The sequence below is a fragment of the Polyergus mexicanus genome, unplaced genomic scaffold (assembly GCF_030449975.1).
Source record: "Polyergus mexicanus isolate NDT 795.1 unplaced genomic scaffold, iyPolMexi1.0 SCAF_10, whole genome shotgun sequence".
Taxonomy (NCBI): domain Eukaryota; kingdom Metazoa; phylum Arthropoda; class Insecta; order Hymenoptera; family Formicidae; genus Polyergus; species Polyergus mexicanus.
This window is the reverse complement of record NW_027223330.1, coordinates 4,312,745-4,326,293: the sequence shown is the minus strand read 5'-3', so window position 1 is coordinate 4,326,293 and position 13,549 is coordinate 4,312,745. Positions and strand designations below refer to the sequence as shown.

The 13,549-nt window shown below is 31.1% G+C and overlaps 1 protein-coding gene across 2 annotated transcripts; it reads left to right on the top strand.

Moving 5' to 3' along the window:
• The first annotated feature begins 2,512 nt into the window (after nt 1-2,512).
• Nucleotides 2,513-9,614, top strand: Sc35 (SR family splicing factor SC35). Of its 2 annotated transcripts, XR_011447497.1 has the most exons (5): nt 2,513-2,837; nt 3,748-3,891; nt 5,127-5,324; nt 5,437-5,528; nt 8,073-9,614. XR_011447497.1 is itself a non-coding variant. In XM_070303546.1 (4 exons), the coding sequence occupies exons 1-4, from the start codon at nt 2,656-2,658 to the stop codon at nt 5,441-5,443; spliced, it is 531 nt and encodes a 176-aa protein (XP_070159647.1). In that variant the 5' UTR covers nt 2,513-2,655; the 3' UTR covers nt 5,444-6,745. The 2 variants fall into 2 exon arrangements, 1 of the variants encoding a protein (XP_070159647.1); XM_070303546.1 differs by lacking the exon at nt 8,073-9,614 and having other exon boundaries at nt 5,437-6,745.
• Nucleotides 9,615-13,549: the final 3,935 nt, after the last annotated feature.

The window sequence follows — 13,549 nt, the reverse complement described above, 5'->3', positions numbered from 1 at the left end:
CCATAGATATATAGATTGGAAAGAGCATTGCGAGATAGACAAATATGCGCCTGCTGTAGAAAGAGAGGTACTAAATGAGAGGCTTATGTTTGTCTCTTTTCCTGGCATCTCATTGGTGATTTTCTATATGGATAGGGACAAAATATTTTAAACCAATTACAGAGCCATATTAGCATCTTAAGACATTATTTAAGACGGTCTTGAAATAAAAACCCGACTATGAATACCGGCCTATGTCATACCGTTGAAATTGTGTATGTCATCCAAAAACTCTTGATGCATTGCAAAAGGCCGCGAGAGCCAATAATAAGTCTATCTTATTTGTTTGTTCTTTTCAATATTTAGCATCTCTTTTCAATAGCGACTGCGTACACGTCGATTCTTTGCAATGCATTATGGGTTTCGGGATGCTCCTGACTTAAGCGCGGAGTATACACTTTTACATAAGCGCATAATCATAAACATAAGGAAATTAATTGGTCCATTTCCTTATGCAAAGAAATTGACCAATCAAATTCCTTATGCTTATGATTACGCGCCTATGTAAAAATGTGTGCTCCCCGCTTAACTGAGCATGCAACTTGTAGTGTAATATGGCCTTAACGATCGCAACGCTCGCGAGCATCATGTATCTTTGTTTAATTTTTGGTGAACAACAAAGATGAAATAATACCAAGAGCGTTGCGGTCGTTAAGTGGAACATGCCCATGACGGTCAGCCAATCAACAAGCGAGACGCTATTGTTACCTTTCTGATTATATAGGACTCTAGGTCTATGTACATATATCGTTGGCTCTTTCATATAAAGGTGCCTTACATGGCAGCATCAGAGAGAAGGCTTCTCTCTGGCAGCATCAAGCGTCGAGCGTTTAGTCTGGATTTATAATTGGTGTAGTAAGCCCTAAGCCTTAAGCAATTGACTAAAGCGGCGTCTACAATAGAGATTTTAAACCCTAAGCTATAAGAAATTGACCAATCACAATCGAGTATATTCTTCTCATAGTTGACTGTGATTGGTCAATTTCATAAGGCTTAGAGCTTAAAATCTCTATTGTAGACGCCGCATTGTCAATTTCTTAAGACTAAAGACTTACTATACTTATTGTAGATTTTTAGGAAAAATTTACACCTTAGCAGAAAAGCAGAAGCCAATCAGAACTCGCGCTGAAAATAAGTAGTATATTCTGTTTTTTTAAAAGTGTGAACCCGGCCTTAATTAGTATTAAGTATTATTTATTTCATTAATTTTATTATATAATAGGTGTGTTTGTGTGTTATTATTATTATTATTATTAATCAAAAATATATTATAAAACATTACTATTCTGGCAGTGTAAATTAAAATAAAATTAAAATAGAAATACAGCAAGAGATTTTGGATGGTTAAAATATTCAAATAAATAAGACACAAAAAGGGATTTACAAATGACAAAATGACAGTTAGAAAAACTATTGTTAAAAATAGGAAATGATTTAAAGGAGCAATATGTTATAAACATGCAGAAAAAAAATTATGGAAATTATATCCCTTAATCTTTGATTGGATTCTAATATTCTGCTAGAGGATAATATAATGATGTTTTTTATATATTTTGTTTAATAATAATAATAATAATAATATCTATTGTATATAATGTAAATAAATATCAATTTTCAGTATTAATAATGTATATCAGAACATATTTTTTTTTATCTCGATCGAATTCATGTCATCACTCATCATCTCTTCTTCTTCTTCTTCTTCTATTTTTTGGCAAGGAACAGAGTACATCTCCGTTCATGCTGCCAGAGAGCCATCTCAACTTAGTTTACGAGAACGAGAACACTGCGCATGCGCGTCAAAGCAAGACTCCAATTCGTCGAGACAAATCGAAATGTTATTCAAGCGTAGGTAGGAAACAAATAGGTATTAAATAGATTAATATATAATAAACTAATATAGGTATTGGATAGGATAATATATGATAAACCAATATAGGCATTATATAGGATAATGTGTGAAAACCTCTTTTTGGGTCATATGGAAGGATGGGACCCGAGCGGAATCGAACCTGGAATTTTTCGATTACCAGCCTGCGACTCTACGCCCGGCGCCACGCATCGCCCCCGGAATCTATCTCGTTCAGATTCCTGCGCAATGATTTAAACCTAGCGTAAACGTATTTCTATATGTATAGAGTTCAGTGGTTGGTTCTAAGGCCGGTATTACATTTGTCGTACGACGAACTTTTTAAGCGCATTGATTGGCTGCAAAATAGAAACTTTCTGGAGTCTCTAGAAAGTTTCTATTTTGCAGCCAATCAATATGTTTAAAAAGTTCGTCGTACGACAAATATAATATCGGCCTAAAAATAAGAGCCAATCATTCGATTGCTACTGAACGGTTTTCTTTGCCGAACGCGACCAAAGATTTCGTTCCGATATTCATTGCCAGTATTGAAAATCTATAGTATACGTGACGTAAACTATATGTTTTCAGTAATATCGGAACTCGGAACTGGGAACGCAGCTCAAGAGTAACCGAAGAAGTCGCCATCTTCTTGTTGCTGGTCTTTGGAGCATCGTCGTTCGGATAGAACAAAATTGATTCGTAATAAATTCGTCAATCGAAAATCTTGTCTATCTGATCACGAGGAGTAAATTCGTGAAAGGAAGATGAGTTATGGAAGACCGCCACCCCGCATCGATGGGATGGTCTCTCTGAAAGTCGACAATCTTACATACAGGACAACGCCGGAAGATCTTAGGCGCGTGTTTGAGCGTTGTGGTGAAGTCGGCGATATTTACATCCCCCGCGATCGCTTCACGCGCGAAAGTCGCGGCTTCGCATTTGTCAGGTGAGCTTAGATGTTACAATGATTGATACACCGTAAATATATCATATATGTCGAATATATATTTAACAGTCGCTAGGATCTTAAATATACGAACGCGGTTGATAATTATGCTGACGTCATGACATGAGAGCACAGCAGTTCCCACTATACTGTGTGACTTTAGAATTTGGTCGCTCCGTTACAGAGATCACATAACAGTTAAAATAAGGTGTTTGAAATTAAACAAATCCCGATAGAAATAATTTTATAACTTTTTACACGAAAAAACTATAATTTTTTATTATGTAACTATAACTTTAAATTATTTCTACGTAATTTTTTCGCCCAATTAGATGATTTGGGCCATGTTTGTATTTCTTCATAAATTTACATAGAAAGTTGTGATTTTCTACAATTATATTATATATAGTTTAGTTATTATATCTACAACTCTTACAATTTTTAAAATTAAAATCAAACAATAAAGACTGTTATGAATCATACAAAGGTGAGGAAAGGTGATTAAGGGTCAACATGGTAATTTGTGCGCAAATTTTATTATAATTAAATTATATTTATTAACATAAAGTAGCGATAATAGTGACTTAATAATAAAAAGCGCACTTACAACTTCTATAACTTTTTACATTGCTCATAAAAGTATTCGTAAAAAGTTGTGAAAACCTGTAAAAATTTGTAAATATATTTTACAATTCACTACATCTTACTACAACTTACTATGATTTTCTATAATTTTAATAAATTTGTAGAAGATTGTGATTTGTTATTGAAAATTTTAATTTTTTATAGAGATTGTAAAATTTTTTCACCAGGAACTGTACCAACGGATTTAGTTATATTAGAAGAAGAAATTCTAAAAATGTTTAAAAAACATGAATCTCACATATGCTTTAAATATATCTTTTGATAGATTCTACGATAAGCGTGATGCGGAAGATGCACTAGATGCTATGGATGGAAGGCTGTTGGATGGTAGGGAACTCCGAGTTCAAATGGCGCGTTATGGACGTCCGACGTCTCCTCATCGAAGCCGCGGAAGTCGCCGTCGTGGAAGGTAAGTTATACATCATACGTCATAAGTCATTTTAAATACACATTATAACAGGGTATCTGCTCCCTGGAAAAGCATGGAAAACCTAGAATTTCCAAGGAATTGTTTTGTACCTCGAGAAATTAGAAAATTGTTACGGATTTTTATTGGGACTAAAGGAATTTTCAAAAAATTTTTTTCTTTAATAATTTTGTTCTTATACTGTAAGCAATTTTGCAATCCACCAATAAGTCAAATTGTGAATTATGTGTTTAAAATATATTATAAATATATTTCTATCTCTGTTTATATATTCAATGTCTTAACAAAATATTGAATATGTAGTATATGTTCTTTATTTTAATTTTTTGTGATAAAAAAAGAAAATGTTATGCAAGTTAAAAATTGTTAGAAAACTATTCGGCCTTTTTTTAGTACATTTATAAATTTAGCACTTGAAACTTAAATGGTTTTGTGTTTTTTTTTCCGTATGAGTAAAAAGCTTTGGAAAACACAATAATACAATAATAAACTTATTTTAGGAAATTGCACTAAAAAAATCTTTGAAATATTTTCTTTACTTGGAATTTTGAACAAAACTAGATAATCTGAGAATTTTCAAGGGATTTTTTTACAAAATTTAAGTAGACACTCTATTTTACATACATACTATAACTATCGCATCTCATAAACAAAACTCTTTCTGAGTGAGATTTGAAGTTTAGAAAATGATGGATAAAACTGTATTACATAGATATCAGTTTTGAGTCAAATTAATGATTTTATTTTAGAGATATATAAAATATCAATATTGATTAAATCTTATCGGATAATAATATCTTATTGGATAATCAATTAATTTTAAATGAATAATATTCAGTCTTAATTTATAAAATTTTTGAAACTTTTACTTTTTTATTGATAAAAAAATTATATCATTTAATATTATAAAAAAACAATATTATTGATAATGATGGGTAAGAAGATAGTCTTTATATAAGTTAAAAGACAGATAAATAAAACAAATATACATACAAAGACACCGCCACACAACACAATTTTTTGAAAGCTTATTGTAACAAATTATAAAGATGAAAAATGTACTTTATAATAATGTTCTCATTTTTTTGTCATTTTATTAATATTAAGCTAATACAGATAGAGACAGAACAAATTATACAAATTATATAATTATAAATTCTAATATACAGCTATTTTCTTGTATATAGACAAGTTCTAATATTTGAATACTTTTGTAGATCACGTAGCAGAAGTAGGGATCGTAGACGTTCTCGATCTCGATCCCGCAGTAGATCGCGTAGTCGCGATAGAGATCGCAGGCGCTCCTATAGTCGCAGTCGCAGTCGTTCTCGTTCTGATAGTAAAAGCTCGCGCGGAAAATCACGCTCACGTAGCAAGTCGCAGGACAGGCAAAAGGACAGTCGTTCCAAATCTAGGTAAGAATTACTCGATAAATATTGTTTTTAAAATGAGAAATGATGAAATTTTCGAACAGCAATAAACTATGGGATTATTCGTTATGATTGAACAATTTTTATTTATTTCCAGGGACTGAGCTTGTCCAAGAGCATATAAGAGGATAACAATGAGTGCGCGCGCATCCAACGAGAGCCGAATAATCTGTGTTGAGATTGCAAAAGGTATTCTATCACCTATTATAGCAACACTCGCACGCTTCATGTTCTTCTATCATTTAAATACATACATGTTATATACATATATATATTATATATATATATATGTGTGTATATATATATTTCAATTAATATTGCATATTTCCTTGGTTTTTGTGGAGACGCGTTTAGTTTCTGTCCTATAACACGTGTATTTTTTTTCTCACATGCTTTCCTCTTATTCGCGTTATGAAGTTTTTGTTACGCAACTATCATAAACTCACTTAATCAAGTTGACTCATGCGGGTGATGATTTAATTTTGGATCGTATTCTGTAATTCAACAAATTTTAATTGATAAATTTTATGATGTTAAATTTATGTGCTACGTTTGTCGTGAAACCTACAAAGCTACATGTAGCATTTACGTTTATTTTTCATCGACAGAGATTAATATTGCAAAATGGAAACAATCTTTATTATGATCTATTCTTCTATTTTCTAAATCTCAAATATTCTCTATTATATAGCGTTTTGCTAGTAAAGCCTGGTACACACTTCTAAACAATGTTGACAAACATTGCAAATAAAGTTCACTTGAAAACTCTTCAGATATGTATTGTAACTATTGTATCTTATAAACAAATCTCCTTTTGAGTGAAATTTAAAGTTTGGAAAGTGGTGAATAAAACTATTACATAGATATTAATTTTAAATCAAATTAATGATGGTATTTTAGAGATATATTAATTTAATATCGTCTAAACTATTGAATTACCATCTTGTTTTATTGGATAATCAATTAGTTTCAAAATATGATAATATTCAGTATATAATTTATGAAATTTGTGCCCTTTTACTTTTTTTTATTGATGAAATAAATAATATTATTGAAAATAATGGATAAGAGGATAGTCTATATATACTCAAAGAGACAGATATATAAAACAAACAATGCACATAATATAGTTTTTAAAACTTGAATATTGCAACAATTTATAAAGTCTAAGAAAAATATGCTTTATAATGTTCTCATTGCTTAAGAATGTTTTTGTCAACAATGTCTTTAGGTGTGCACACTAAATTCAAGGGAAACATTTTAATACTTGAGAATCAATTCAAATTTTTAGGTTTATTCTCACGCACGACAATATATTTCTAGAAGTAAGTTTTGCGTTGATAGGCAATCGTTCATGTAAATCTGCATATCGTAGATTCATTTGTAATAAAGCGCAATGGATTGCAGAAAACATATATGTCTACGTATTTCTTGCTTTTCCTTTATGAATTATAATGTGTAATATACTTGATCCATCTAGGTTATTATTCATCAAGAAAATTTCTGTATATAAATGCTAAATCATACAATGTGTATCACAAAATAGTTTTTACTAGAATGTAAATCTTTTTCAAATATTTTCAAATTATAGTTGTGTAAATATTTATTCAGCTGTACTAGTGAGAAAAATAATTACAAAAATTCTTATTTTAGGTCAGTTACCAAATATGTTTGGCTAAAACAAAAAATAATAGAAATTTTTTTTGGTGCTAGGAATAAATTTTTTAGCTGATGTACAAGTACACAAAAATATATATATATATTTTTTTTATTCAGTATGTACAATACTAACTTTACTTTTTTTGTACAAACAGTATGTAAGCAAAAAATAATGTTTATAAGGTCACTTAAAGAAATTTCGATATGCTTTGCTTAATATATACGCATGTATACACATACACACATATATCATACATATACTTGTACGAGTGTGTATGCGTGCGTATATAGATGTATACAGAAAGATTAAATATATATGTACTGTATATATTATATATTATATATACAGTATATATTACAGTATATATTATACAGTATATATTATATATTATGTTCAAACTATCTATTTGCTAACGATTAGCTAGTTCTTGAAAGTTTTGGGAAATCTAGGAAACAGGAGCTTATGCATCCTTGGATTCAAGGGTGGTTTGTTGTGAGGTATTGAATTAGTATTTCGCGAAAGACTTAACCGCGTGTAACTTTTATAACTGTGTAATCAAAATCTGTGTGTACAATTAACTATTTTATGATATACAACACAGCAATATATATAATGATTATGCAAATGTTTTTAAATATAAAAAAATATTTAGAATTTATATAATATAAAAATATAATTCATATAGATTTTTTTGTATGAAAAGTATTGTGGATTTAATTAGAATAAGATCACATACATACACACAAGCGTGCGCGAAATGTTTGTGTTTCATAAATTAATATTTTGTATCATTGCTGTGTATATGCAATATATTCCGTATTATGCTCTTGATATAGAATCTTGATAGCGAAATCAATCTAATTATCTGTTACACTACAATCAAATCTACATATATTTCACTTATTAATTCGATATTTTGATTGTAATATGTCCTTCATATTCCAATCTGTTTATTCTGACTTGTTTCCTTATAATCCTTACAATCCTATAAAAAAGAAACTACCACTACTCTCATACACGGATGCGACGCATATATTTCATGATAATTAAGTTGTTATTTTATGGTGCCACAGGCGGTGGAAAGGAGTGGCGTGGCGCGGGTGTAGCCGATGATGGGGTAGCTGAGAGTAAGCAGTAAGCCGAGTAGCAGGGGGCTGTAAGCAGTTTGCAGTAGCGAGAAAGAGAGAGCGGTGTTGGTGATGCGGTGCGATGCGGTGCGATGCGGTGCGGTGCGGTGCGGTGCGGTGCGGTGCGGTGCGATGCGGTGCGGTGCGATGCGGTCCGGTCCGGTACGCTTCGATAATCGAGTGATCCGATGGTTCGTTCAAGGCGGGTTTGCGAAAAATCAGGGCAAGATAATGGGGAGTACACACGCGCGCGCATGCATGCATGCATGCATGCATGGCACACACACACATGTATGTATGTATGTACGTATGTATGTATGTATGTACGTATGTACGTATGTACGTACGTACGTACGTACACGGTCGAACATTTAAGTTTCAATAATTGTTTGGCATTTCCGAACGTTTGTTCCGTTTGTGCTGCCATTTTAGGGGATTATTTAACTCAATACTCAACACATGGTGCAAGTTTTAAAGTATTTGGTTCAATAGTTAATGAGATACAGTTACGCAAAGTTTTGTGTTACAAAATTTTGTTTAAAAATCGGTGTAATAGAAGGATTGCTTGATAATGCGCCAACATTAAATTCTGCATTAAATTAGTGAAGTCTCCAACACAAAAACGTTACAAGTGATTCAGCGAACCTAGTCTTCTGAAGCAAGCTCTTTCAAAATTTGATTCACGTTTTTTTTTGTCATCCGTATCTTCGAAACGTTACTCTTTAGCATAGCTGACTCTCTATAGGCTTGTTGAATCATTCGTAATGTTTCTGGAGACTTTTCTAATTTAACGCAGAATTTAATGTTGGCGCGTTTCTTCCATTACACCGATTTTTAAACAAAATTTTGTAACAAAACTTTGCGTGTCTGTATCTCATTAATTATTGAACCAAATAATTTAAAATTTGCACCACATGTTGAGTTGGGTAACCCCCTAAAATGGCAGCACAAACGGATTAAACGTTCGGAATTGCCAAGCAAGTCTCGAAACTTAATTGTTCGACCATGTATGTATATATGTATGTATGTATGTACGTATATATCAGAGAAGTAGACAGAGAGGATAGATTCAGATGATAATTCATTTACTTTATTAAGAAATATTGCGAGACTACTGCTGGTGTGTTGGAGCATTCGGGACGCGACATCGGATTCTTGCAACGCGCAATAAACCATTACCAGATTTGAGAAGAGAACTGGCTAATTTATAGAACATATTCATTGATTGATCATCGTAAACGGAAACATATGACTTAATCACAAGTAATGTTTGAGCATTTATATTTAGCAATTCATGAACGAGGTAAGGAAAAATTTATTCGATCCAGTCTAAGATAATTTATTTAGACAAGAAATCTCAATTTTCACGATTAGATACTCTCAACCTCTATGAAGTTGGCACCCTATCTTTTAAAAAACTAAAGTTCTTTTAGAATTCTGAGTGAACACCGAAGAGTTCTAAAATTCCTTATTAATTTTAAAAATAGTTCTGGCGAATTAAGTTAAAAAAACTATTGATAAATCTTAGGAATGCTAACTTCACAAAATAAAATAATTAAATCAGCGAAAGCAGTATAACTACTAAAAATAATTAATTTTGCCATTAAAATTTCTTTAAGAACTCTTGTGGTGTTACCCAGAATTCCCAACCGAATTGTCAAAATTAAAAAAAATTAAAAAAAAAAATTTTTTTTCAACATACGAAAAATCGCGAGAACTTTTTATATATCAGTCTTAGCGTTCCGAGCATTAATAGTTATTGGTAGAATTTGTGAAGTGCTATTCAGAACTTTGATAAAATTGCCGACATTCTGAAAAAATTTTTTTTGCAATTTTTCATATATTGAATGCGACCAAAAAATATTTTAAAAGTTCTGACAGTTTTGTTAAGAGTTCTGAATAGCACCTCACGAGTTCTACCAAATGCTCGAAGCGTTAAGATCTATATATAAAAAGTTTTCGCGCGATTTTTCGTATATTGAATGAAAAATTAAAAAATTTTTTAAAAGTTCTGGCAGTTCTGTTGACAGTTCTGGATAGCACCTCACGAGTTCTACCAATAACTCTTAATGCTCGAAGCGTTAAGGCCGATATATAAAAAGTTTTCGCGATTTTTCATATTTTGAATGAAAAATAAAAATTTTTATAAATTCTAGCAGTTCTGTTGGAAGTTCTGGATAGCACCTCAAGAGTTCTAAAAGAAATCCTAATGGCAAAATTAATTATTTTTAGTATTTAAAATGTTATCGCTGATTTAGTCATTTCATTTTGTGAAGTTAGCACCCCTAGGATTCATCAAAGATTTTTTTAGCTTAATTCGCCAGAATTATTTTTAAAATTAATAAGGAATTTTAGAACACTTTGGGGTGCACTTAGAAAAAAAATTTAGTTTTTTGAAAGATGGGATGCCAATTTCACAGAGGTTTACTCTCACAGTTACATACTGTTATATATTTCTTTTGTGATATGCAACTTGTTATAAAATATATATAATTTTTCACATGTACACATACATTACTATATTATATTATTGATAAATTAAATGCTTTAGCATCACGAATGATAATCACATAGTTCAACAAAAAAAAAGGGAAAAGAAAGAGTAATCAATTCCAACAATTTTTTTATATTATAATTTTTGTATTTTTTATATACATATGATTCTCATCTTCACGTGCAATTTTGAGAAATTTGTAGTTAAAACAAAAAGCTATTTTTACATATTTTATTGTATTACAGTTGTGTTATATGATATATTGACGTGGCATATGAAGAAATTTGATAAAATTAAGTATGTTATTAAGACCTTCAATCTTTAAAAACAATTTGATGAACAAAATGTTGATTATGGTTTTGATTAGATATCTTTTTCAAAAAGGTAAAAAGGAGATGCCAAATCCAAAAGGTATACAAAGAAGTGTTGCTTTAATATATATTTTATTGTTTAAAAATTCGTTTTCCTATTTAAATATATTAAATAATAAAGCCAAATAATGAGGGCGAATTTTATATGTATTATAAAAATTAATTGTTTAACGTAATTACTTTAATCTTTTTATTGTATTTATGCGCGCGCACGCACACACACACACACACACACACACACACACACACACACACACACACACACACACACACATATATATATATATATATATATACATATATATACGTTTCAGTATTAAAATTGTTATCTTTAATAAAATGCAATATATGTCTTTTATCTGTGATTTATGTATTTTATTCGAGTACTTGCATATACAACATGGTAATAACCGTATTATCTTTCGTGAGATCGCAGATAGAGCAAGTGAAATCAAGCAGAAAAGTCCTTTACTATTTTGTGATTTCTGTAATAATTATTGAAAAATTAATTAAAGCAGATCAATCAATTCGTACGAGTATAAACTATAAACACGTGGTGAAAAGAGACAGCTCAAATATGCAGTCACTAGCCGCGCGACGAAAAAATATTTATAAAAAATATACGTTTGTAAAATATGCATATATGTATCAATAAGAGTGATAAGGTTAATAAAAAGTAAACAAAGTTTAATAAAAAAAACTTGGCGTTACTATATTTATTATGATAGTCAAAACATTAAGTTTTGATTGCATCGTAGTACTGCCAAGTTTCCTTTCATTAAATTTTTATTTTTTTATTACCTTCTTTATGCAGTCAAAATGTTAGATTGAATTGCCATAGCAGCACCATATTTTTCTTGCATTAAATTTTTTTTTCTTTTAAATAGCTTTGTCACTCTCATTGATACATTTTAGAAATTTCTTATCAAAAAAATTTATATATATTTTTAGTTTTTTTTTCAAAATTATAATAAAAAAGTACATACTCGAATATATTATAGTATTATACATATGTATTATTATTTATAAATACTCGAATAAAATACATAATAATAAAAGAATTGTGGTAATTAAATTAAATAATTAAATTTTATAATGCGTATAATATTTATTTTTATTATTTGACGCAATTTTTTGATATCATTTTTGATAAAGCACATTTAAACAATAAAATATATGTATATTAAAACAGCACATCTTTGTGCACAACAACTTTTTGAACAGGCATGTAGACTTGGCGCCTTTTTTTATTTTTTTTTGTTTTTGTTTTGAAAAAGATGATTATATATACAGAATGTCCCAAAATTAGACCGACAAACTTCAGATGTTTATAAAGGACATCAACACAAACTAATTTTTTCAATAAACTTGTGTCCGCAAATGAACCGTTTTGGCACTAGAGAATCAACAAGGGCAAAAATCAGTGAAAAAAAAATATTTTTTCAAAATTTTATTAATGTGGTTAAATAGAGATCAAATTTTTGTATAAAAGATTTTTTGATATTTCGAATAATGGTAATTGTTTCGAATAAGGCCTTTTTGAATTTTGAGAAATATGGTCGGATCTCTCGGTAAAACTCTTTGTTGTGACCCCAACAGTGATAATCAGTCGGGGAAGCCCGACCCCCATCACCCCCACTCTCCAAAAAAACGAAAAACCCCCAAAATTACCGAAAATTAAGTAATTATGTACTATAAAGTCCACTTCACAATCAAACTAAATTTTAGTTTTAAATCAGCAATAGGTTTGTGTTAGGTTAAATCTTGCGGAAGTGGAGCCTTCCCCCTCCCCGTAGGGAGGGGGGCGGAACCCACTGTGTCCACGCATATACTTTACAAAGCAAAGCGAGGTCGACCCCACGATTGTTGTGTGAATGAGAAAGTGTATGCGTGGATGCAATGGGTTCCCGCCCCCTCCCCCTATGGGGGGGCTACTTCCGAAAGATATAACCTAATCCAAACTTATTTCTGATTTAAAACTAAAATTTGGTTTGGTTGTGGAGTGGACTTTATACATAGTGGACGTAGTACATAATTACCTAATTTTGGGGGGTGGGGTTGATGGGAGTCGGGCTCCCCCGACTGATTATCACTGGTGGGGTTACAACAAAGAGTTTTTCCGAGAGATCCGATCATATTTCTCAAAATTCAGAAAAGGCCTTATTCGAAACAATTACCCGAATAATTTTCGAGATATATCGAGAAAAGCAGAAAGCCGCTCTACATATGATTTCACTCTTTAGAATCGTTTTTGGGCTGCTACTGGAAATTTCTAAATTCATATCTTAATCTATTTACCTCCCCCTCCCCTACAAGGTTCCCTTGTTAATCTTTGATTCTCTAATGCCAAAACGGTTCATTTGCAGACACAGGTTTATTGACAAAATTGACTTGTTCTGGTGTTCTTCATAACCACTTGAAATTTGTCGGTCTTTAATTCTGGGAAAATCTGTATATATAGGATGTCCCATTTTAACTTTTACACCGTAATATCTCGAAAACCTGTAAGTTTTAGAAGGAAACTTTTTAAATAAAAGTTGTTTAGTTTTGAGGGGGAA